Source organism: Coccidioides immitis (assembly GCF_000149335.2).
Source record: "Coccidioides immitis RS genomic scaffold supercont3.2, whole genome shotgun sequence".
Lineage (NCBI taxonomy): Eukaryota > Fungi > Ascomycota > Eurotiomycetes > Onygenales > Onygenaceae > Coccidioides > Coccidioides immitis.
In genome coordinates this window covers 2,140,535-2,162,491 of record NW_004504309.1, presented here as the reverse complement: position 1 = coordinate 2,162,491, position 21,957 = coordinate 2,140,535, and the positions used below count along the sequence as shown (strand labels likewise).

Genomic DNA, 21,957 nt, shown 5'->3' with positions numbered 1-21,957 from the left:
GCAATCGGTCGAGACATCGCCGGCAGAATCCACGCCAAGCGCCCTTTGGACTCCCAGGTCACATGCCTTTCCTGCTGGCCGCTGAACAGACAGCCCCCAGCCAGCTCCCCAACGTCAAACCATGGGAGTCACAGCGGAGTAAGCAGGCGGCTTAAGGGAGTTGAGAGTTTCCAGGCGGGCGGCTAACCAGCTATGAGAAAGTACGGAGTAGATAATTATGGGCTATCTCGGAGCGCAGCTGTGTAAATGAAGGTTGGCTTCCATGGTCTGGGCAGTTCGACTTCGGCACTTATAAAACATTTCTCCGCAGTGTAAGACGCTCGCTCCAAGCTGCTGCTTAGCGTGTACACCGTACCGGTACTTCATGTTATTAGTAAATAGACTAGAAAAGGAGGTACCACTACAAACGGCCCCTGTCCAGCCAGACGGTCTGCGAGAGAGCGACATCTCAAACACACGGTCCAGCTTGGTTAATTTATTTTTATCCTGTTGCCTTTTCACAACAAACTCACATCTCCTTGTTCAAGTCAGGCCACAGGGTTCTCCGTTTCTCTTTTACAACTGCATTTCGACTTCCGGTGTCAATTTTTAGGCGCCTTACTCAGAGCTCCCGCTTCACAACTTCCTCCCTTTACCGCTTTCAACCTCCGTCGTCCTCCACGATCACAAGACGCAGCCTGCCATCATGGCCAACGACGAATATGATGTATGTCTGACAGCCTTCTTGCAGTGTATGGTGATGTGTCGCTGATGCTAACATTGCCGGCTTGTAGTTTCTTTTCAAGGGTACGTCTTACACCCCTCGTCCAGCCATGTCCAACCCCATCCTTCGCGCACGTTCAATAAGATTATCAACGACTAATCCTTGGTTTCCTTTTAAATAGTGGTCTTGATCGGTGACTCCGGTGTTGGCAAATCCAATTTACTAAGCCGTTTCACACGCAACGAATTTAACCTTGACTCCAAGTCTACTATCGGCGTCGAGTTCGCGACCCGATCCATCCAAGTGGATTCCAAGACTATTAAATCCCAGATCTGGGATACTGCAGGCCAAGAGAGATACAGAGCTATTACTTCCGCTTACTATCGTGGTGCTGTTGGTGCACTTCTTGTCTATGATATCAGCAAGCATCAGACTTACGAGAATGTCACGCGGTGGCTGAAAGAACTTCGAGATCATGCAGACTCTAACATCGTCATTATGCTTGTTGGCAACAAGAGTGATCTAAGACATCTGCGGGCGGTCCCCACAGAGGAAGCCAAGCAGTTTGCAAGTATGATATTCCTCGTCTTTCTATCTTCGGTGTATTCTACCACTAACATTAAACTCTACCAGGTGACAACAACCTCTCGTTCATTGAGACTTCTGCTCTCGATGCGAGCAACGTCGAGCTTGCTTTCCAAAACATTCTCACTGGTATACACATCTCTCCCACTGTCTCTGCTGGATTCTACTGACAACCGTAGAAATCTTCCGCATTGTTTCTAGCAAGGCCTTAGATAGCGGTGACTCCGCTCAGAACCCTCTTTCCGACCGAAAAGTCGTCGAAATCACCAAAACACAAGATCCAGAGTCTAAGCAGGGGTGCTGTTAGGTTTAAAGTATGGCGATAATGACTCAACGGGCATAGAATTTCATTCTACTGTTTTCTCTCCCAAGGCCACCCCAATTGTTCCGATCTCTTCTGATGATAGGGAAATAATGAGTTCTGTTTATTCTTTTGCACATCCTTTTTTCCTTGGCTTGAATGAGTAGATGCATATCTGAGCCCCCATGTTATCCTTCCTTTGATCCACTCCAATTTCCTTGCGATGATCAAGCACGGTATTTAGGTGGTAGTCCATGAAAGCAAGAAAAGGATATTGATGTTGTTATGAACAATGAGGGTGGTTTAGGCAGAGATTCTCTTTTCATGACTGGGAGTGGGGGGTTTTGACCGGTTTTCCTTTTTTTTTACATTTTTCTCTGTTCTTTGCCCATTCAAGTCTCTTGTCCACTGACTTGTTTACTCTTTTTTTTTCTCTTCGTATTATCTTCTTTGAATTGGGAACTGGGTCACTGTTACACCGTACCTTTTAAACCAATAATTAGCTAGTGCTATTTTTGTGCCTTCTTTTACATCTACTCAGCAGCTTCTCCAATACATAATATACAGCATTCCCCTTTTGCACAATGACATAATGACTCGAACGGTCTGATCTACGGTGTACGGAGAAAGCTTGGAATTTATAGGAGTAAGAGTTCCGCCACTTCGACCAGGCTCTCAGCGAGGTAGCCATCCCGGTCGTTAATGGTCCACACACCCGAATTACAACTGATAGCCATGGTGAAGTATAATGAGCACATAAGGCAGTGTCACTATAATCAACCGGGCAATAGGCACGCTTTAAGTGGAGGAAACAAGAAAGACATCACCAGAATTTATTCATCTGAACCGAAATGACACTTAAGCTCAGGTTTACCCAGTCCTTGCAATCCCTAATTCCCCGTCACTAATAGCCTCTCGAAATGAGAGTATGTCCTCTCCACGCTCATTGACCACCCACTCTAGCGTCTGCGCAAATGTCTCTCCGTTGTTTTCAAACCACTCCCCCATGGACTTAATATATCTTTCCACATGCTCCTTTAACAATGTGTTCTCCCGTAACCACAGGACCTGACTTGGATCCAACTTCAGCATGTCCTCAACCACGTAATAGTGTGGTATTTCATCACCCCAACCTTCAAGACCGGGCTCATGGTATAGATCGGACCGAAATTTAGTAGTGTATTTGTTTGGTGGAGATGTGTGGTGACAAAATGGTCCGTTGTCATCACTAGGACCGCTATGGGATGAGCGGGAGCTGAAGCAAAACGTATCAAAGCTATTATGGTTGCTGCTGCTCGTGATAAAGTCTGTTGTAGGTGGAGGGTAGTTGAGATGTATATTAAACAACAATGAGTTTTTAGCGTCCGGATAACGCTTGTGAAACTTGCGCTGGATAGTCCCATTACTCGGACATATATGATTTTGAACGACGTCGCGAATGACCAGTCGAACGTCTTCCATTTCCGCCAATTCACTGGTCGACCAATTGTGGAGCAGCTCAGCACGCTCTCGTACAATGACCGGAACAACCCGCGAAGTACGTGGGAACGAAGGACTATGAAACGCCCGCGAGTAAAGCCAAAGCCGGTATATAGCGCGTCGGAGACGGAAACGCTCTATATCGGTTAAAAGTCGCCGATTCTCATAGTCGGCTTTCCATTTTTTGATAGGATATATTTCCTCCCAGCGTCTTGCTACCCTTCCAACTTGGACAATTTGCTCCAGTAAGTTAGTTGACATTGGTGCTTGACGGACTTTATGCGCAGGTTGGCTTGCATTTTGCGTAACAAGTTGAACAATTTCGTGTAAGGGGCCATATTCGGCTTCAGCGGCGTTGGCTAGGACAGGTAGTTTTTGCGAACCGATGAAAATTCTATGAAATCGGTGGCATGTTTGGGACAAGTTGAGAACATCGGCGATGGAATCGCAGGAGTAGAACACGTGGAGCACGAGCTCAGTGGCTAAGAATTTGAAGAACATTGTGGAAGGTCTATATAGAGGCCGTTAGCTAGAATGATACTGCAATGCCCGAAAGCTTCCCATACCACTACTGTATATACACAAACTCCGCGGGTCTCGTTCTATCGCGTTCAGTTAAATAGCTCTCTACAGCAGAGCAAATCGGAAGTTGGCTTCTTTGATAACAACAAATTAAGTCGCAGGTACGCCGGACGGTTCTTAGGAAGGAATACAGAGGTGTTGCAAGGCAATATCGCGAATGCAAGTCCTCCGTAAAACAGACAGGTGATGTGATTAGCTGCTAGCGACCCCGCTGCTGGGGGGTTCATAGAAAATAGTCACATCTTTGTGCAATTTGCTGACCGAGGTCAAGTTGGGGTCGTGAAGAGAAGACAGGCAAAAAAGGCCTGGACGATAGTCACTTGCCTCCATGGTTGCTGGCTCGAGGCAAAGGGAAGAAGAAGCTGGAGTTGAGTGCAGAATAAGGGGCGAATCTGGGGGGATCGCAGCGAGTCGCTGACATAAGCAGGTATGGGAGGATATTCGACTTGGCATCAGAACAACACCGACAAGCATGGAGGAGAGAGATGAAGTGGTATATGGAAGGGAAAGCAGAGAATACGATATGGCGACCAAAGACCAGGTCAATAAATTTTGCCCTAGGAGGGCTGAATATCATAGAAGAAGAATTGCCCGTAAATACACCTACCGGAATAATACATTACTCCCACCACCAGACTAGGAAATAGAAAATATCATGAACGAGTTCATGCAAAAAGCACATGCGGATCAAGCTCATCCTTTTTCCTATTTGCCTCGCCCTCAGCGCCCAATCCCAATCCAGCATTCTTCACCGTCCTATCCATCTGCCCCGCACGTCTCGAAGCATACCTAGCGGCTTTCTTCACCCTGATCTCCCGCCGTACCTGGCTCGGGCTCACATATTCGCGATTCTCGTAGATGACGGGGCCACCAAAACTGCCCTCAAGGATCACAATCGGCGTAAGAACAAATCGCGGACCAATCTCAACCAGAGAAACATTTGGTAGCCCATCTTTCCCCCGCCTATACCTCCTTTTATTGGCAGCTTCCTCTTCACCATCCTTCTCCGTCTTACCATCCGTCTCCCGGATCTCAAAGACTCGGATCCATATCTTCCCGTCAACCCAGCAAACACCGATCACCCGATCAATAAACGGCTTCATTCCCTTCACCCCACGTTTAGGCACAGAAAACACCCCTCTAAGCATTTCCCGAACAAGCCCTCTCCATTCGTTTCCGGTCTTCATAACCTCTTCATCACCAAACGATTGATCAAAAACAACCACGCCCCTGCCACCTTTTAAGCAATTTCCGGCGAACCCCGTGCCTAATTCACCCATTGTATGTAAATTGGTTACGGAGAATTTTATCGTGGGCCCATTCGGCGGCCGTGAGAGCCACAGATAAAGGTCCTGTCCGCGTTTTCGCGCCTCAAGGAAGAAAATGACATTGCACGAGTGAAGATCGGCGAGGGAATTGAGGAGGAAGTTATATCCGGTTGTTTTCTTCTTGGTATCGAGTTTGCTTTCTTTGTGGGTATGTGGAAGGAGAGCCGCGAGATCGGCAAGGAGATGACGATGTCTAAAAGTTTTTAACAGTTAGAACGTTTGATAAAAATGATTTTCGGGAGCGCGTATGCAGTGCGCAATCTTCTCTCCCTCCCCCCTCCAAATCACTCACCTATGCGTTACACCTCTAGACGTGAGCATTAAAACTCTAGTTTTGGGCATATACCCGGATGAATTTGATCTGTCGTTGGAATTTGTATTTATCTCGCCGTTCGTATCATGATTCTCAACTGACTGCTCGTCCGATTCGCCATCGCTACTCTCGTCACTGAGCCTCTCCTCTAGCTCCATCTCCACGTCCTCATCGTGTTCATCTTCTTTTAGGCTGGGTTTCCGTTTCTTCGAGACGGACTTATACACGGACGCCATTTCCGCCTTCTTTTTGTTCACGTTAGCCTGGCTTGCGCAGGGATGTCTTCCAACAATGGTTATATATTTGCGACTCACTCGGCGGCCATAAAAAATATTAGTCTGGCAGAATCTTTTTTGGGAGAAGCTTCAGACTTCACCGCCCTCTAGGATTTATGAATAATAAAGTTCTGATACCCGACTATCCAATCACAAGCGCGATCGCCATATGTACGGATTCCAGATTACATGCGGTTTACGGAGTAGAGGCTCAAGCGAATCTTCATTAAGCCCGTGGATATCATCGCTCACATGCATTGCTACGTATCTTCTTTGCAAGTCCCAATGGCCGTGATATATTAGTTACTCTTGAAATAAGAAACCCCCCAAATAAACATCATCCACCATGACCATAATTATCATAAAAAAAACAGCACATATAAAAGAAAACTAAATAAAAAATGCCAATAATCATCTGCCCCATCCTCCAGAATATCCTCCACTATCTGCTCTGTAATGCTGCGCCTGGGGCTGTGGCTGGTGCTGGTGCTGCTGAGGCGGCGTATAACGCGCATGAACCGGGTATCCTCCTTGAGGCTCTGGCTGGCTCCTATCATAATCCCATGGAGGACCACTTCCCTGGCTGGGTTGTCTCTGGCCACTTCTCGGGGCATACTGGTCATACTGGGAATATCCTCCCTGGTTGGGTGCCGTATTCTGGGTATATCCACCTCCTGCCGGCACTTGATAGGCCTGGCCTGGGGGTGTACGGCTATTGTACCCACTTTGCATCCCCGCTTGCTGGCGACGGCGCTCTGCATCGCTATAGCGGGTTGGAAAGAGGGGAGCCGCATTTGGATCCGGGTGGATTACGGTAATGCCATTGTCCTTTGGCTGAGAGCCTGGTGCGATCCTAGACGGAAACTGGCCTGGTGGAACAGGAATAGGGCCTTTCTGGTAATATGGATCCGGCTGCTGATGCGGCTGGGTGGGATAAGGCATCATCCCTTGCTGCGCTGGGGGTGTCTGTCCAGGAAAGTATTGGTACTGGGCACCGGGCTCCATTGGGGCACTACTTATTGGCTGGACCATTGCAGGCTGGCTTTCTCCGTGGGATTGGGCCATTGGGGCTGTACCAGGAATACTAGATGGAATGGGCGCTCCTTGGGGTATCTGGCCATGATCCGGGGTGGCATAAGCTGGGGCTTGACTCTGCTGGGGTGTAAAAGATGTGCCTGCACCTGTGTTTTCATTTTGCAGTTGCGATGTCTCTTGTCCCATGGTGACATCTTGGACTTGATTTGATGTACCTTGGACCTGACTATACGATGGAGGACACGTGTATTGGTTGGGGGTATTCTGCGGGCAAAGAAAAGTACCGGACGTGTTAGACTTTGGCGCTCAGTTCGAAACGTAACAAACTCCAGGAAAACAATTAGTCATACGTACGGTCTGTTGAACATCGACCATTTCATCATTGTTGGTTCGGCTGGCTAGATCAGATGCAACCTGTCCGAGGATGCCCTGGCTGGACGGACGAGAGGACTGCATTTGATCACTCATTGTGGGTGTGCCACTGAGAGTTGGAGTGCGTTGCGATCCGGGGGTTGAAACCTGTTGATACGGTGAAGGCTGCATACTTCCAAATGAATTGTTCTAGCAAAGATGTTGTCAGTTTTAAGCGTAAAAAGTAATTTCAGCGCAGCTTTCACGTACAGAGAAGCTGCCGCTACCCGGCCATTTTCCGCTTCTCAGTTCTTGAAACTCTCTTGAAGCCGCTTCAGTCTCGGAGGGCGCCAGGCTTGCCGCGCGTGGGGCATGGTATGGACCGGGACTTGCAATAGAGTGAGGGGTAGAAGACGGCGTGGGAATAAAAGGCTCAGTGGGAACTTCCCATTGTGACTTTCCTGTGGCAGGCTGCACGAAGTACCATTTTCGAAGAGTTCCCTCCCATTGTGCGAGCCTAAACCATAGTGTTATCAATAAATCCAAAAAGAACTATCGGGTGAGCAAAATGCATACCATCCTTCTGGCAGTGGTGGCGGAGATGTGGACGGTCCACCGACGTCTGCTGGGCTTCGTACCCTCGATGATTGCGGATTCATGTTTGCAACAAAAAAAAAAAAAAAAAAGAAGATCGAGATGAACGCCGTTTCCGGGACGCTGTGATCAACGAGAAAGACGATTGCTTAGATGATAATCGTACACTCGTAAACGTGAACCCTTTGATAGTATTAAAGATTATTGTATGTCGTCTGGGACCGGCAGAGAGGGAGGACGATGTTCCCTGCAGGAAGAGCAAACAGTGAAATTACCACCAGCGAAGATGGGAGACGCTGAACGAGATTGTGAAAAAGCAAACAAAAATAAAAAAAAAAAAAAGGAAGAAAAGGCCGGACAGATGAGACGGCGGCCACCCAGATGGATCAAGAGCGATCGCCAATTAGCAGGACTGCGACGGCGGCATCGTGAAGGTGGTGAGCGATGTGATTAGTCCACGAGTCCGCCTTGTATTCGAGATCTGATGTAAATAGCCACTCTTTCACGTTCCGCGTGGGCGTCTTAAATAGCGTCGAGGCCGAGAGAAGCACAATCACTTCGAGAATCGTGGGTCTCGTCGGTTTGGTTGTTGAATATATTTGGGGGGGGAAGGATGTGTGGTGCTGCGTGACCAAGACGCGAATCACGCCGAACTGTAGCACCAACTGGCTTGTCGAGCAAGGGACTGGTTGGGCCTAGACTGTCAAAAGGTTCCCCTGTCCCCAGTTTGTATCTCCGTCCACGGAATGGAGGAGGCCCAAGTCTTGTGCCCGATGAAAGCTTAGTACCTAATGAAAGGTTGAGGTAATTGGCTGAAAATGTAGCAATTCACATTAGCCGACCTCAATCCAGTTGGACAAACACAGCTCCAACTCGACACAGGAGATAGAAATGCAAGTGTGTACGGAGTACTCCGTACAGAGTGTATTGTACGTATGTGCATATCAGCTTCCATCCCGGGTGGAATCACAAGATTGATCTCAGAATCTCCTTTTCCATCCCAAGATTGCTTGAAGCTACTGGTAACCATGTATCCCTATGAAATCGGGGACCCAAGGGACTTTGGAGCCATCCATGCCCAAGTTTACTGGACATGCCCTCGGTGAACCCAACTAAAGCTTTGTTGCACTGAGGCTGGGACGGAAGACAATTATAGGAATACATACGTCTATGATAATTGATGGCGTCCAACCCTTTCACAAAGGTGAGCCAAAGAATTTACAACTAATTGCTGAATAAATAAGAGATTATGCATTAGGTGCCGTTATGATGCGGAAAGCTTGGATTCATCAATTGCCAGATTTTAAATATTACAACGCAAATATGCCCAAGGAGAAGGGGCACCAGTTTCATAATACCATCCATCTCCACCATGCCATATAACTCCCAAATTGCTCTGTCCGTCCACGCAAGTCCTTTACAACTTGTAAATCTTGTAGGACAGCGCCTGACCATACGCCATTGGATGCACCAGGTCGCCAGAGAATGAAGTAAAGCGCTGATGTCCTCCAGGGAATTCACTACTCTTGGAGAACAGTCACAACGTAGGGTGGAAGTATTTAAATACAGGCCTCAACAAAGAAAGGATCACCAAGGTTTGAGTCAAAGGAAACGCCCATGAGAGCAGACTTTAGCTTTCAGGAGAAATTACACCCACTGTTTGGGCGCTACCAGGCATAGCTGGTGTCAAACTCTGGGTCAACGCCATTCCAGTCAGAATCACCGCTGTCTTCATCGGCAAGATTTTCCGCTGCTTGAGGAATTGAAACAGGCCGCAGATTGTCAATGCGGACCTTCACCACATCACACATACCGTGCACTGGGCCACCCTGGGTCTGCTTCGCTGAAGACTCGAAACCTCCATTTGCCGGTTCTTTTCCCTTTCCTACTGAGACAGATTCGCTTTGCATATCGTCAGTTAATGCGATCCGTTGGGCAATGCGCCTGCTTCGTCTTTGCGGAATAGCTTCAAAAGACTGTTTTCTTGTGTCGTTGCTATCGCTAGAAGAGCTTCCAGCCTGAGAGGTACGTGTTGGCTTTAGGATGGTTGGCCAAGTGCTCGGCGGAGGGGACTTTCTTAAGAACGTCCGTTCGAGAGTCCCCATCCAATGTTCGCGAAACTTTGCCCGGTCACGCCAGCTGATTTTTATAATTGCGGTAATTATGAGGGTCCTCAAGTCTTGAAGCTGATGAGCAGATTCAACGAGAGAATTGAAAAGAATTTCTGCGGTCTGTATTTCCCACCTGCACAAATGCTGCAATTCCAAATACTGCAAAGTTGGCGGCCATGATGGAGGATCATAATCCAATAATAAATTGTCGAAAGGATTAACATCACCCGCTAAGCGTCTTTCTCTCGATAAGTTGAAATCCATGATGAACACCTGCAAATACGGGCACAACTCTGCCAAGCGAGTGGTAAAAGACATATTGAGGCAATAATTTTGAGTCAAAACCAGCTCACGTAGATGGTACCCGTGATTTGATAAGAATTTTTCGACGATGAACGAGTCCACATTGTCACAATCGATGACCGATAGTGAAGTCAGAGCCATTGAGAGAAATGGTAACAAGTCAGCCGCAAAGTCACAAGACTTGAATTCTAGTCTTTCGAGGTAAGGCAAGAGAGAGAGAGCGGTGACTAGCTCCTCCGCTTGAACGGCAGGGTTTTTATAATCTAGTTCACGTGGGGCTCCGCAGTCACAATGCTCTAGTTTGTAAAAGCGTACGCTCCGAAGGGACGTAAACGCCGGGTGGCTATGGACAGACTTGATGGATGGGAAATTAATTTCTCCATTCCATTCCCAGCTATGAAGGCGTAAGTCGCGCAGAGCTTCTGGCTGGGGCATATCGCAGAACAACCAGCGGGGAATGTGCTTTGTTATGTTTTTACTGCGGTCGTATTCCCCCAGACTATACAGTCGCAAATGTCTAAGCCGTGGCGTGAACTTAAGAAGGGAGTATAACAATACCGGCTTCGCGCGGTAGATGTCCATCTCAAGATGTTTCACTTTGTCCCTATAGTTGATAGACATGGAATCCGGGTCCATCTTTAACAGATCCACCAAGCCCTTCAGTTTCCCAGCTGGATGTAGCGGCGGTAAAAAGTATAGAGCCGATAGTGCGGGCTCACAAAAAGCACGACACATACGAGAGAGCCTCAGCAAGCATTTTACGGACTGAGAGGTATCGGCCAAGGGGCTGTCTCTCATGAAAGGGGACAGGTAGAGAAATATACTGAAGAGGACATGGTAAGGAAGGGTGTGCCATGGCGGCTTAACGCCTTCTGGTTCCAATTTGAGCTTTTTCGCCGGCTTGGTGGGAACTGTAGAGTTGAGCGAACGTTTTATCCTAGACAAGGGACGAAGGTTGGGATGTTCCAGCCTTGCCTCTCTCGCAATGATGCGCACAAGGGCTTGAATCTGTCTTTCACGATCATCGTCATTATCATCATCCTCAGGTACGGAGACTTCAACTTCCGAGGGATCCGAGTCTGAGATTTCTCTATAACTGACCACTGCCCCACGCGTTGAGCGAACGGGGCGCTGTGCTTGGTGTTGACGAGCTGGCCGCATTGACCGAAGGGCTGGCGCCATGTCGAGTCAAACGAAAGAAAAGAAAAACCAAGTAGAAACACCATCTACTAGATCACTTGAAACATAGAAAGAGACTTGGGCGATTGAAGGATACAATCCAGATTGAGGATCATCCAAAAGTAATTAGAGGAGCCACCGTTTGAAACAGAGCTTGAGGTTGCAAGGAGAAACAACCCAAGGATCACCTGCGATCACAGATGAACAAAGTACCAAAGAGTAGACCTTAGAGTAGAGGTAGCAGAACTGGTTGAACAAGTCTCTGAGGAAAGTTTGTGATGGCCTCTCAACCAGCAGCAAAAGTGAGCAAAAGGAACGCGAGTAGTCAAGAGGAGGGAAATATTAGCAAGTCATCGATGGCTGCTTAGGTAACCAATTACATAATTTTTGCTTAGTCACCTACATTAACGTAACTAATTCACCCCCGAGCGGCTCACCAAAATACACATACAAATCTCAACTTTTTGCTCTCTTATATCTCAACAACATTGTTGAATATAGACTTTAGAATTTAGATGTAGAGTACTCCGTATATAGACACTTAATAAACAGTCTTATTTATTTAACTCTATTATTTGTGAAGATAATTTGATACATGCTAGTAAAAAGATAATAAAATACTATACCTTAAGAAATAATTATTATATTTAGATAATTCTTATAATTTACAAAGTTTATTATATCTATATAGTATCCTCTTCATTTTATAATGATCAGACATAGACTTGTTAAGATATAAGAGAGCAAAAAGTTGAGATTTGTATGTGTATTTTGGTGAGCCGCTCGGTGGTGTGAGCCGCTCGGGGGTGAATTACTTACATTAACATAATCCACAAGCGAGCGGGACACCAAATCCAAAATATCTTCAATTCCCTAATCAAGCCACTTCAACGCGCAAATATGCCACCAATTCGCAATAAAAATGCAAGAAACTCTATGGAGATAGAGGGAAGACTTGAGCTCGCAATATCTGCTTTTAAAAATGAAGAAATATCCTCAATTCGTGAAGCTGCATGCTTATTTGATGTGCCACGCTCTACTCTTGCCCATCGACTCAAAGGCAGACCTGCACGGGTGAATTTACGCGCAAATTCACATAAATTGACTGAGCCTGAAGAGAATCAGGTAGTTCAATGGATCCTAGACCTAGCTAAACGAGGAATCCCCCCGGGACCGGCATTTGTTGAGAATATGGCTAATCATCTTCTTGCCATACGAGATCCTACCTCTCCTCCCCCGCGTGTTGGCAAGAACTGGGTGTCAAATCTGATTAAACACCGTACGGAGCTCAAATGCCGCTATTCCAGACGCTATAATTACGAGCGAGCAAAATGTGAGGATAGGAAGGTTATTCAGCAGCTGGATATTCAACTCCAAACACCTACTCTCCCAGCTAGCCAATCTAGCAACTCCCAGTCATCCTGGATCCTACAAACACCAACCAACCCCCGGCAGGTGCATAGGCAGGTGGATAAGATCAAGAATCTTATGGGGCAGGGGCTTGAGAGCTCGCCCCAGGGCTTAATGGAAGGATTTGACCAAATTATCAAGGCCTGCGAATATGGAATGGTCAACGCCACTATTGTGAAGAAGCAATATCAGGATATATTTGCTGCAAATGAGAAAGAGAAGCAAAAACGTACAAGATCTAAGCGCCAAATTCAATGTGAAGAAGGTCTAACTAGGGAAGAGATTGCTGAGGCCTCTATTTCATCTGCTCAACCTGTTGAACAGTCAGTCACTCAACTCTCTGAGCCTGCATCACGTTCCCGGGCACCACCAAGGTGTACGAACTGCCATATTTTAGGCCATACAAGAAGAAGCTGCCCTGGTCCTATTGTAATGTAATTTAATCTATTTAGGGGTTGTTGAGCGTAGACATTTCGGGTTAAATTCTAGTTTAGTTGAGATAACTACCTTAATTTAATCTTTCGCTCGCTTGTGGATTACGTTAGCTACTTTACACAGGATTACAGGAAAGCCTCAAATTCCAGCACCAGGTATCAAATCAATCTAGTATTTCTCTGTAATGGGTTCGAGAAGCAGAGACAGCCCTTTTTAAGCTGCGGAAAAAAAAAAAAAAAGGACAAGCAAAATTCCACAGAAGTGCGCTGGTGGACTTTCAGCAGCGCAGCCTGTGCTATTTATGGCTGATACAGACAACCTGGAGGGGCCGATCCTTAGCGGTTAAGGGGCAGATCTTCGACTTTCTTTACCGGCCAAGCGTTCTGTTTCTATTTTTGTCCGCGTCAAGCCCAAAGGACAAGCATCTCGGAGCTGCCCCCTCCCGCCTGTCATTTCAGAATGTGCTTTTGAGACGATCTTTCTTTTATGAGTGTCTCATTATTCAATGTAATTAGCTCCCGATATTCAGTTAAACAGTTTCAAAGAACCCCTGGCCAGAGCGCTATCTTGCTAGTCAATCATCACTACGGGCTTTTTTCTCACATCTCAGCAAAGCTCCGATTGCGCGGAACTGATCCTTCTAAAATTTTCTCTTCTCTCATGACCTGATGACAGAGGCTGCGCATCTTTTCGCCCGGGTTTTAATCTGTGTCAGTTCAAATTCGCCTGCTTGCCATGGAACAGCATCAGTCCGAGAGCACGGCCGGGCTTATGGGTACCACGCCTCCGTCTGGGTCTCTGAGCCAAGGGCCTTTTCGCACCGCGATGTCACCCCCATTATACCGAAGAAGCACACCCGGAAGTCTTCAGCCCTCCCCGAGACTGCCTCGTTCAGAGCTTATCCGGAGGAGTCACTCGGCAGCGTCCATGTCACCCCCTGTCCCGGTCCCGGTGCGGCAAGGCGAGCTTGTACAGTCGATTGAACCACGCACCCTGCCTTCGCGGAACATCACTGATGCGACAATAGACGATGCCTATGTAGATTTCATCTTTTATTGTAACCCCGGAGTGCCGTCAACGACGAATACGTCAGAATTGCGAAGGATGTTCCGATTACCACCTCGGAGCGACGGGAAATGTTTCAGTATTTATACTCTCTGGGAATTGATACAGAAACTCGACCGGAAGGAGATCAAAACCTGGATTCAACTCGCCATTGAACTGGGTGTCGAGCCTCCCTCCGTGGAAAAAAAGCAAAGTACCCAAAAGGTGCAGCAGTACGCTGTGCGCTTAAAGGTCTGAACCATTTCTTTTGTGTTATCAGTTTACATATGGATTCTTCTGCCATGATTCTGATCTCCGACTAGCGCTGGATGCGTGCAATGCACGTGGACGCATTTTTCGACTATTGTATGGGTAATCAACATCCTTATTATACCAACGTCGGGGCTCTACACGATCAAGATGGAGGCTACAGGGACGGCGTTCCAAGAGAGGAAGATCTCACCTTACGAGCATTATATCCCGAATGGAAGCCTAGAAAGGGTCGAAAACGCGCCCTGGCTGAGACCAATAACCCGAAAAGGCCACGTTTAGATACACAAAACCCCAACATTGATAGTAGCGACCCTTATTTGCCCTGGAGTGCTCTTCCGGATGACTTTGAGCAACACGACCACTGGACAGCCAACTCCGCCTTTGGTACCGGAAATCCAGCTGGAGATCAGCGACATAATGTTACACCAGCAGATGGTGCAAGATGGGATTTTCCTGGACCACAACGATCTTCTCCCCTCAGATATCCTCAGTCAGCTGTTACGCCCCGTGGTAGCACCCAGGATGCTTTTTTCGAAAGAGAGCCAAAATCCGCCATCACACCAGATTTTGCAAATAGGATGCATTATAAACGACGCAGAGATCAACCTGTATTGTCTCCGTGGGCTGCATCCCGTAGTATTCAACCAAGTGGTGAGGGAAGTCAACAGCCACTGGAAAGTGCAAGGGACGCTGGAACAGCGGGCACACTTCACACTCAAAATGCTGCAAGGTGCGGTCCTCCTCAAGAAGCAGACTCTGATCCGTCGGTTTTGGCAAGGGTCGGCGTGGAAACCTCCGGTAATACCGTGCAAGATTTAACCAATTCTACTCTTCCCCCGAATTCAACCGGTCCCCGACCCGTAAAACTCCAACTTCAAGTGCCGAAAGGGTCGCCCAGGCCGCCTGTTCGACTCGCAACTCCACAGCTACAAGTGAATGGGGAGTTTCGTCGGCCATCTGCGTCTTTCGAGACGCAGGATTCCGGAGAATCCAATCATCGATATACCAACAACACGCAGAATACATATTTGGGACATACAGATCCCCTCATATCTTGCGACAACTCAACCGCACTGTCCCTCGACAAAGTCTCTCGTATGTTCGCTCTTGAAGTTCAACATGCTAGAATATTAGGGAGTCCGTCTGCCCCTAGCGAAAAGGAGTCTGTCGCAATTACCAACGCAATTATCAAGCAGATCAAATCACAGAGCGCTCCAAATGCCTCATCCCATATGATTGCACTTTACTGCGCGGTCCATTTGGGCCTAGGCCAACAACTTGGTTTAGGTGGCAAAAGGTTTGGCCAGTTGACCATTAAAATCACGCGAGGTGAGAATAGAGAGATAGACACTGCTATACCAACGCCTTACACAGCTCTTGACGGCATTTCCCACGGACAGCCAAGAATGCAATGTGTTCTCAACTATGACTTAATGTTAGCTCCTGGGATCACGACTAAAACAACGATTCATGTCTCCGTTCCATCGCTAGATACCCACGACGGGGGGGATTCTGTCGGCATGGACATACACGAAACGGACAAAGTCCCAAGGGATACTTTACGAGTAGCAATTGACGACTCTGAGGATGACTTGCTTCTGATGGAGACAGGTGTGGATTGGAAACAACGATACCTGAGCTTGAAAAAACAGATTCGGAAACGAGATACTGCTTTGCGACAGTATAAGAAGAAAATACTTGAGGTTGTGATGGATGACATTTAATTATCAGGCTGCTTTCATAGCTGGGAAGGAAGAATTCGAGGAATAAGCGGTGACTCTGTCTTGCATGTTGATCCCATGCACACCTTTTTCCCCTATGTATATTTACAAGCATTTATGTGACATCTCTCAATACCTCTACATACTGATTGAAATGCTTTTGTCTCTTTTAAAGGTTCGCTTCTCATGTCACATGATCATGCGCGGTTTGATTTATCTTTCCTAGAGATGCCAAGATCTTCTCTAAATACAACGTCGAAGGCTTTCTTATCCAATCAGCTACATATCGCCGTGATAGCAAAATGGAATCAGGGCGTTATATAACTTGAGAGAACATTGGACACGAAAAGAAGTGAAGATTCTCGTCGACAGGAAGAAAAGAAGCACCCCATCCCATGCTATCGTTTAAATCAACCTCTGCTAGAAGGCACTTCGCGAATAATTGCGTTTTAAACCTCGGTTTCAATATCCTCTCGCTTCAAAGCAGCAGATTTGGCGGTGTTGATGAAGTCCTGGAGAGACTCATCCTCATCGCTTCCCTTGTCCGCAGCAGGTGCCAAGAAAGGATCATTGTTGGTGCGAAGGCCTGCCTTGGGCTTGCGCTTGACACCATCATTATCCCCGTTGGTTGCGGTTTCGCTGACCTCACCCTCATCACCGCTATCCTCCTCCTTGATTTTTTCTGCAGATTTGGCTTTCTTTGTTGGAGAGGCGGCAGTCGCTGCTTTGCCTCCTCTGCGCTTGCGTGGAGTGGCATTCGCAGATTTCGGCTCCTTTTCTTTCGGAGTTCCTGCCTTGCTGGCCGCGGTCTTGCGAGGCTTTTTGGGCGTAGTATTTTCGGTTGGGGTGCTTGCCTCGTCGTCAGCTGGGCCACGTCCGTTGGGGTTGATTCCGTTAGCTTTCAAAAGACGTTCATATCGCTTGGCACTATGGTATATTGCTTAGAAACTCGATCTGAATGAGCTGAGAAGACTGGGTCCCAGGATGGCTGGCGGTCAAAATGTGGTATGTGGACAAAATACCACGAGCTTCGCAGCACATCCGGGAGCAGAGTGGGTTTGACTTACGCAGCGCCTTTGGTGACGATTTCGCACTCCGTTGCCACTGCTTCGAAGTTAACCTGTTTTATCATTAGTGACAGGAGATCAAAAAGCGCGGGAGTAGGGTAAGAAAGTTCCACATACCTTTCCATTGTTCGAGTGCTTGACACAACTCAGAAGGAAGTTGAGTTGCTCTTCACTGCTGGTGCGAGACATTTTGCCTGATTACAAAGCCTTCAGTGTTAGATTGAATTCAGCTTTTGGTATGCTGGTTGGGTGTATTATGCAAGAAGAAGAGTTGGGTGACTAGGGAAAGGGTGGTACAGAAGAGATCACAGATGTTGGAGAGAGGGAGGATGGTTAAAGAAAAGTGAACAAATAGGAGAAAGAGAAAGGAAAGGAGGAGGCGGATGGAATGCTTTTTTGCCAATTGCCTTGAGTTGTCTCTGATTTTTGTTCACTTCAAGAAGCGCCGAAAAGACGCGTTCTCTAACAGCATCCATTGCTTTCTGCAGCCGCGCACCACAGCAGCCCAAAACAAAGCGTCAGACAGCTGAACAGAAAGTCTCCTACCTTGATTTGCTGGGGTTTAAAAGGTGACCTCACCCTCCTTGACAATGTCAGAATATGCCTCTCTGATATACAGCTGTGAAGGATTTGTTGACAATTGTCTGTATGGAGAGCACGTTGTGATGGTACCTCACTAGGTAGAAAGGAAGCTGTTTGAGATAGGGATGAGTTAGAAATGTTGTCAGCTTTGTGTTTGGAAGCACCTTTTCATATGAAAGAAGATGATGATATGAAAGCAAGTGATAGAGGTGAGCAGAGGGCAAGTTGAAAGAGAACAGAAATGAATCACTCCTGAGATTGGCTACTAATAGAAATGGATACTAGGAGAATGTGTAAGGGAAGAGTTGGGACCCACAGAGGGTAGGCTGATAGCTTACTTGAGGAATGTTTCCTGATTCTCCTCTGACTTCTGAAGTGTTTCTCTGCAATTTCAGCTTTGGTTATTTGGAAATCTTTATGGCAAATCATCCCTATGGTCCAATATTACCTTGAATACCTTAATTCAGAATCTTACTCCTTCAATGCTATGAATAAAACAAAGGATTCCAACCCCAATGGTGCAATGCAAACAAATCCTATCACTTTTGACTCCAAAACAAACCTTTTAATCTAAGGCAGTGAACCTGCCCATATTCTTCTGTTTCTATAGAAAGATGGGCCCACCATCAAAAGCGGCGACCAATATGCCTCCGTGGTTTCCGTAACTCTCATCGTGCAGTATGGATTCAAGGACTAGGCAGTGAAAGAGTGGCCAGGAATGATTTGTATTGCTCTAACTTCACCGCCTTAAATTATGTAGAGTAAACAGTCCCAAGCAATTACCCAAAGTATCTAGGCTTCCAAACCTCTGGTGCAAGGAAAAGCCCGTCCCCAAATTTTTCAAGAGGAGCCGAGCGATAAAGATTGGAATAATTACTAGGCAAAACAGATAAGCCGGGAAGTAGACCATGACGGGGCCGATCTGATCAATTCTCAAGTATAGCGCTAAAGAGAATATAGCATTGGCGAAGAACGGTACCAGACTGGCACATAAAACTAGAAAAATTGCAACTTGTTGAGCGTAAACTTCTGGACGAATACGTGAAGACGATTCTGAGGTAAATGGTGCTGCTCATAGAACCGTTGAGTAAACGCTGTTCAGAAGCAGCTTACGGATGACCCGAAATTGTCTGTCGAAGCGGGTTAAAAGAAGTACTCAAAAAGATTAGGAAATGCGTTCACTTACAGCTTAGCACTTAGTCTTCTTTGCTCTTCGTCTCTGGCTTAACAGTAAATTCGTCGGCCTTAGACTCGTTCTCGCCATTTTCCTTGTCTCTGCCGTTAACTTCCTCTTCAGTGCTTTCAACTTGTTTTTCGACCACAGCAGGAGTTGGATCTGCAGCTATCTTGCGTTTCCGGCCACCGCCCGCCTTTCGAGCAGGTTTGCTGGGGCTCTCACTCTTCGATTCATCACCAGTACTTGCTGCTTTGGCCTTGATAGGACCCTTTGTAGCTCGAGCACCCTTTCGAGGAGTTGATGTAGCGGTGGCAGCAGCCACGACAGAAGCTACGTCGCCATCATCGCCAAGCTGCATTGGTCCGGTGGTGGTGCTAATACGAAGATTGAACTTTTTCTTTAGGCGAGAAAGACGATTGGAGACAGAGACTGGGTTAGAATAGTTCAAAACTTTTGCAACGCCACTAACATCGACCTATGCAGGCTCCATGTCAATATATATGTAGCTACTTTACCTAGTACTAGGCGTGCAAGGTCAAGATATACAATAAAATTAGACATCACATACCACTGCAGGGGTCTGGATATGTTTGAAACATTCCATCATGAACATTTCATCAGTGACCTTTGTTGACACTGTCTCAGTTGAGTTAACAGTAGTGTCAGCCATATTCCTATGATTTATCTGAAGACGTCGCTTGTGGTGCAGAAATGGGATCGAAATATCAGAAACTGTACTCCGTATATTGAGAAGAATTGGCTGGCAAACAACAACTTGAGGGAAGGTTGTTGCTGGGAGCGAAAAGTGAAAATTATGTGATAAATATAAGGCAGGGCTGTTCAGGAAGAGAACGAAGGTTGTGTTCAAGGGCTGTAACTATGACAAATGTTACAGTTATGACAACAGTATTATCGAGAATTCACTAGGTTACATACAGTTAGCTTGCAACCTATTTCTGTCCTGTTGGTATGAAGGGAGATTCTAACTTGGTAGTCAAGAATGAAGGGATATGCGAGTCAGCAGTTGTTAAATCACCATAGGAAACTTAAACTGGTTGAGCCAACAGAGAATGTAAGATTAGTGAGCCTCATGAGCGGCTACCAACTGAAAGTCACATCAGAAAGAAAGCTGAAATAACATATGATCTAACCATAGATATGGAAAAATCTTAGACACGCGAGACTGCAATGGTTCTAAGGAGAACCCACTTTTGCAATAACCATTCCTTAGGAAGAATGATAAAACAGACCAGAGGAGGTAAGTATCACATAATATTGGACAGCAAAGGACTTAACCACAGCCATGACCTGACCCTCAATTCTCAGGTTCTATTTTCACCAATACATCTGTCATAACAACTTCCTGATCGCATGGCTCCATTTTAATCTGAGGCCAATTCTCTCCAACGGGTGGTCGCCGATACCCAACTGGTATCTCGGAGGGTGGATAGGGCCTGACAAGATCGGCGGGTGTGACGGTTGGAAAAGGTTGAGCTTGTATTGGTCCCGAAGCCCGGGGAATTGCAAGGAGACAGGGATCTATTTGACTAATATTGACCGGTTCCGGCTTGATAAACGGCTCAGGCTTGATGACCGGCGGCTCAGGCCATACCTTTAAGTCATCAAGTGTCTGCTGCTTCTTTGATTTTGCTTTTTCCGTTTTCGGTTTCTTAGCCCGAGGGGTTCTGGGAGTGCTGGTTATCCCTTCCATGTGCTGCCTAAAGCGGGAAAATCTCATTCTAGCAGCATGGCCATTGCTAATATCCAGCTGTGATGCAACCAAATTCCAATCAACCTGAAGCAGCAAAGCATTAGGAGTAGAATGGGAAGATTACCCAAAGGGTACACATACCGATTTCAGATCTAGCTGCTTCAGAATTGTATATAGGAACTTTGTGGTTTGCCCATCCGCTGGTAGGGTTTTGCTCCTTTTAAGAGTAGTCATCCTCGGGTGAATTCTAAAAGAGATAACCACAAGGAGAATTATAGCACACACAGATGGACTGTTCTCAAAATATCAACACTTTGTATCACCAATTCTCAGGATTAGGCTTTGCGGGCATAAGGGAGGATGCGCTATGATGAAGGCTTGTGCAGGGAGGTATAGGGCTTATAAATTTGATCTAAATCCGATGAATTTATTGATCATCTCCATTCAACACATGTCTGCCTTTCCGTGGCATACCAGAAACCTCTAGTCACATGCATCAATTTTCAGCATTGTCAGAGCATAAACAGCTCCCGCTCCTTTGTTGGAAAGGCCATATACCTCAACCAGCCAGATTCCACTAGCCGAAACAAAGATCAAGTCTGGACATAATGACATGGGAAAACACCGGACCTTGATGCTTTTGGGCTGATTTGCTCTTGACAATGATGTGTTGTCAAACAAATGACCATTGGCAGTTCTTCTGGACTTTTGCTATTTCCATAAATATTTCGAGGAATAAACCACATCTTTTTCAAGATGTATTTGGGTTTATGACTGCAAGGTATGAGAGTGGGCTGCCAAATTTGTTCACTGAAGAGAGAGCGCGAGGTGGTCAGAATGAAGGAGGATAATAGGGCACTAAAGGGGCGCGCTAAACCCGTCATGGAAAAGGGGCCTCAGGCAGGCTTGGCAGGCTACGCTTCACACTTCAAACCCATGCGAACCACTCCATTCTCCCGACTGTCAAAGTTGCGTTGAAGGTAGAACATATTTATCTATCAGTGCATGGAGATTGTGTGGGATATTCATAAATGGTTATACCACAATCACATAATTTCCAATGAATATCCAGCATTTTCCCTGGGGTTCCAGCACTCTTTGGAGCATAAGGCAAGGAGGTATTCCTTGAGGGTATTGCCAAACATCTTGAAGAGAAGACATTCTTTTCCTCCCTCCCAATAGGGTAATGGAGCGCCATTTTGCTTGACTAAAGCAGAAAATGGATCTTTGAGAGAAGGCTTATTCGGACTATATCCATCGTTCCGTCATGGGAGCACGTCCATTACCAAGCCGTTCGATAAAGCCGGCAAACACGCTCATTATTCTCTGCCGTTATACGTCTATCTTGCGTCCTCGCTGAAGACGTGAATGGTTCTATATCCTGGTCATGGACGCGGA

At 46.7% G+C, this 21,957-nt stretch overlaps 9 protein-coding genes across 9 annotated transcripts; 2 read left to right on the top strand and 7 right to left on the bottom strand.

The window, feature by feature from the left end:
- The first annotated feature begins 463 nt into the window (after positions 1–463).
- CIMG_06270 (GTP-binding protein ypt3) lies at positions 464–2,079 on the top strand. The gene is made up of 5 exons (XM_001242373.2): positions 464–706; positions 774–786; positions 885–1,274; positions 1,337–1,417; positions 1,468–2,079. Exons 1-5 carry the CDS (start codon positions 686–688, stop codon positions 1,593–1,595), a joined length of 633 nt encoding a protein of 210 aa, XP_001242374.2. The 5' UTR covers positions 464–685; the 3' UTR covers positions 1,596–2,079.
- Positions 2,080–2,396: 317 nt separating this feature from the next.
- CIMG_06269 (F-box domain-containing protein) lies at positions 2,397–3,980 on the bottom strand. The gene is made up of 2 exons (XM_001242372.2): positions 3,635–3,980; positions 2,397–3,579 (listed from the first exon to the last, which is right to left on the bottom strand). The coding sequence occupies exon 2, from the start codon at positions 3,567–3,569 to the stop codon at positions 2,460–2,462; it is 1,110 nt and encodes a 369-aa protein (XP_001242373.2). The 5' UTR covers positions 3,570–3,579; positions 3,635–3,980; the 3' UTR covers positions 2,397–2,459.
- Positions 3,981–4,168: 188 nt separating this feature from the next.
- On the bottom strand, positions 4,169–5,599 carry CIMG_06268 (ribosome biogenesis protein BRX1). The gene is made up of 2 exons (XM_001242371.2): positions 5,271–5,599; positions 4,169–5,171 (listed from the first exon to the last, which is right to left on the bottom strand). Exons 1-2 carry the CDS (start codon positions 5,525–5,527, stop codon positions 4,316–4,318), a joined length of 1,113 nt encoding a protein of 370 aa, XP_001242372.1. The 5' UTR covers positions 5,528–5,599; the 3' UTR covers positions 4,169–4,315.
- A 193-nt stretch (positions 5,600–5,792) lies between these two features.
- CIMG_06267 (uncharacterized protein) lies at positions 5,793–7,611 on the bottom strand (the record flags this gene model as incomplete). The annotated part of the gene is made up of 4 exons (XM_001242370.2): positions 5,793–6,865; positions 6,956–7,162; positions 7,223–7,469; positions 7,529–7,611. The coding sequence occupies 4 exons, from the start codon at positions 7,609–7,611 to the stop codon at positions 5,978–5,980; spliced, it is 1,425 nt and encodes a 474-aa protein (XP_001242371.1). The 3' UTR covers positions 5,793–5,977.
- Positions 7,612–8,778: 1,167 nt separating this feature from the next.
- Positions 8,779–11,142, bottom strand: CIMG_06266 (uncharacterized protein; the record flags this gene model as incomplete). The annotated part of the gene is made up of 1 exon (XM_001242369.2): positions 8,779–11,142. The coding sequence occupies one exon, from the start codon at positions 11,140–11,142 to the stop codon at positions 9,214–9,216; it is 1,929 nt and encodes a 642-aa protein (XP_001242370.1). The 3' UTR covers positions 8,779–9,213.
- Positions 11,143–13,394: 2,252 nt separating this feature from the next.
- On the top strand, positions 13,395–16,193 carry CIMG_06264 (ARS binding protein Abp2). The gene is made up of 2 exons (XM_001242367.2): positions 13,395–14,280; positions 14,352–16,193. Exons 1-2 carry the CDS (start codon positions 13,720–13,722, stop codon positions 16,023–16,025), a joined length of 2,235 nt encoding a protein of 744 aa, XP_001242368.2. The 5' UTR covers positions 13,395–13,719; the 3' UTR covers positions 16,026–16,193.
- Positions 16,194–16,471: 278 nt separating this feature from the next.
- On the bottom strand, positions 16,472–17,278 carry CIMG_06263 (uncharacterized protein; the record flags this gene model as incomplete). Its single annotated transcript, XM_001242366.2, has 3 exons — positions 16,472–16,949; positions 17,090–17,142; positions 17,207–17,278. The coding sequence occupies 3 exons, from the start codon at positions 17,276–17,278 to the stop codon at positions 16,472–16,474; spliced, it is 603 nt and encodes a 200-aa protein (XP_001242367.2).
- A 1,589-nt stretch (positions 17,279–18,867) lies between these two features.
- On the bottom strand, positions 18,868–19,518 carry CIMG_06262 (uncharacterized protein; the record flags this gene model as incomplete). The annotated part of the gene is made up of 2 exons (XM_001242365.1): positions 18,868–19,323; positions 19,417–19,518. 2 exons carry the CDS (start codon positions 19,516–19,518, stop codon positions 18,868–18,870), a joined length of 558 nt encoding a protein of 185 aa, XP_001242366.1.
- Positions 19,519–19,695: 177 nt separating this feature from the next.
- CIMG_06261 (uncharacterized protein) lies at positions 19,696–21,299 on the bottom strand. The gene is made up of 2 exons (XM_001242364.2): positions 20,701–21,299; positions 19,696–20,643 (listed from the first exon to the last, which is right to left on the bottom strand). Exons 1-2 carry the CDS (start codon positions 20,791–20,793, stop codon positions 20,164–20,166), a joined length of 573 nt encoding a protein of 190 aa, XP_001242365.1. The 5' UTR covers positions 20,794–21,299; the 3' UTR covers positions 19,696–20,163.
- Positions 21,300–21,957: the final 658 nt, after the last annotated feature.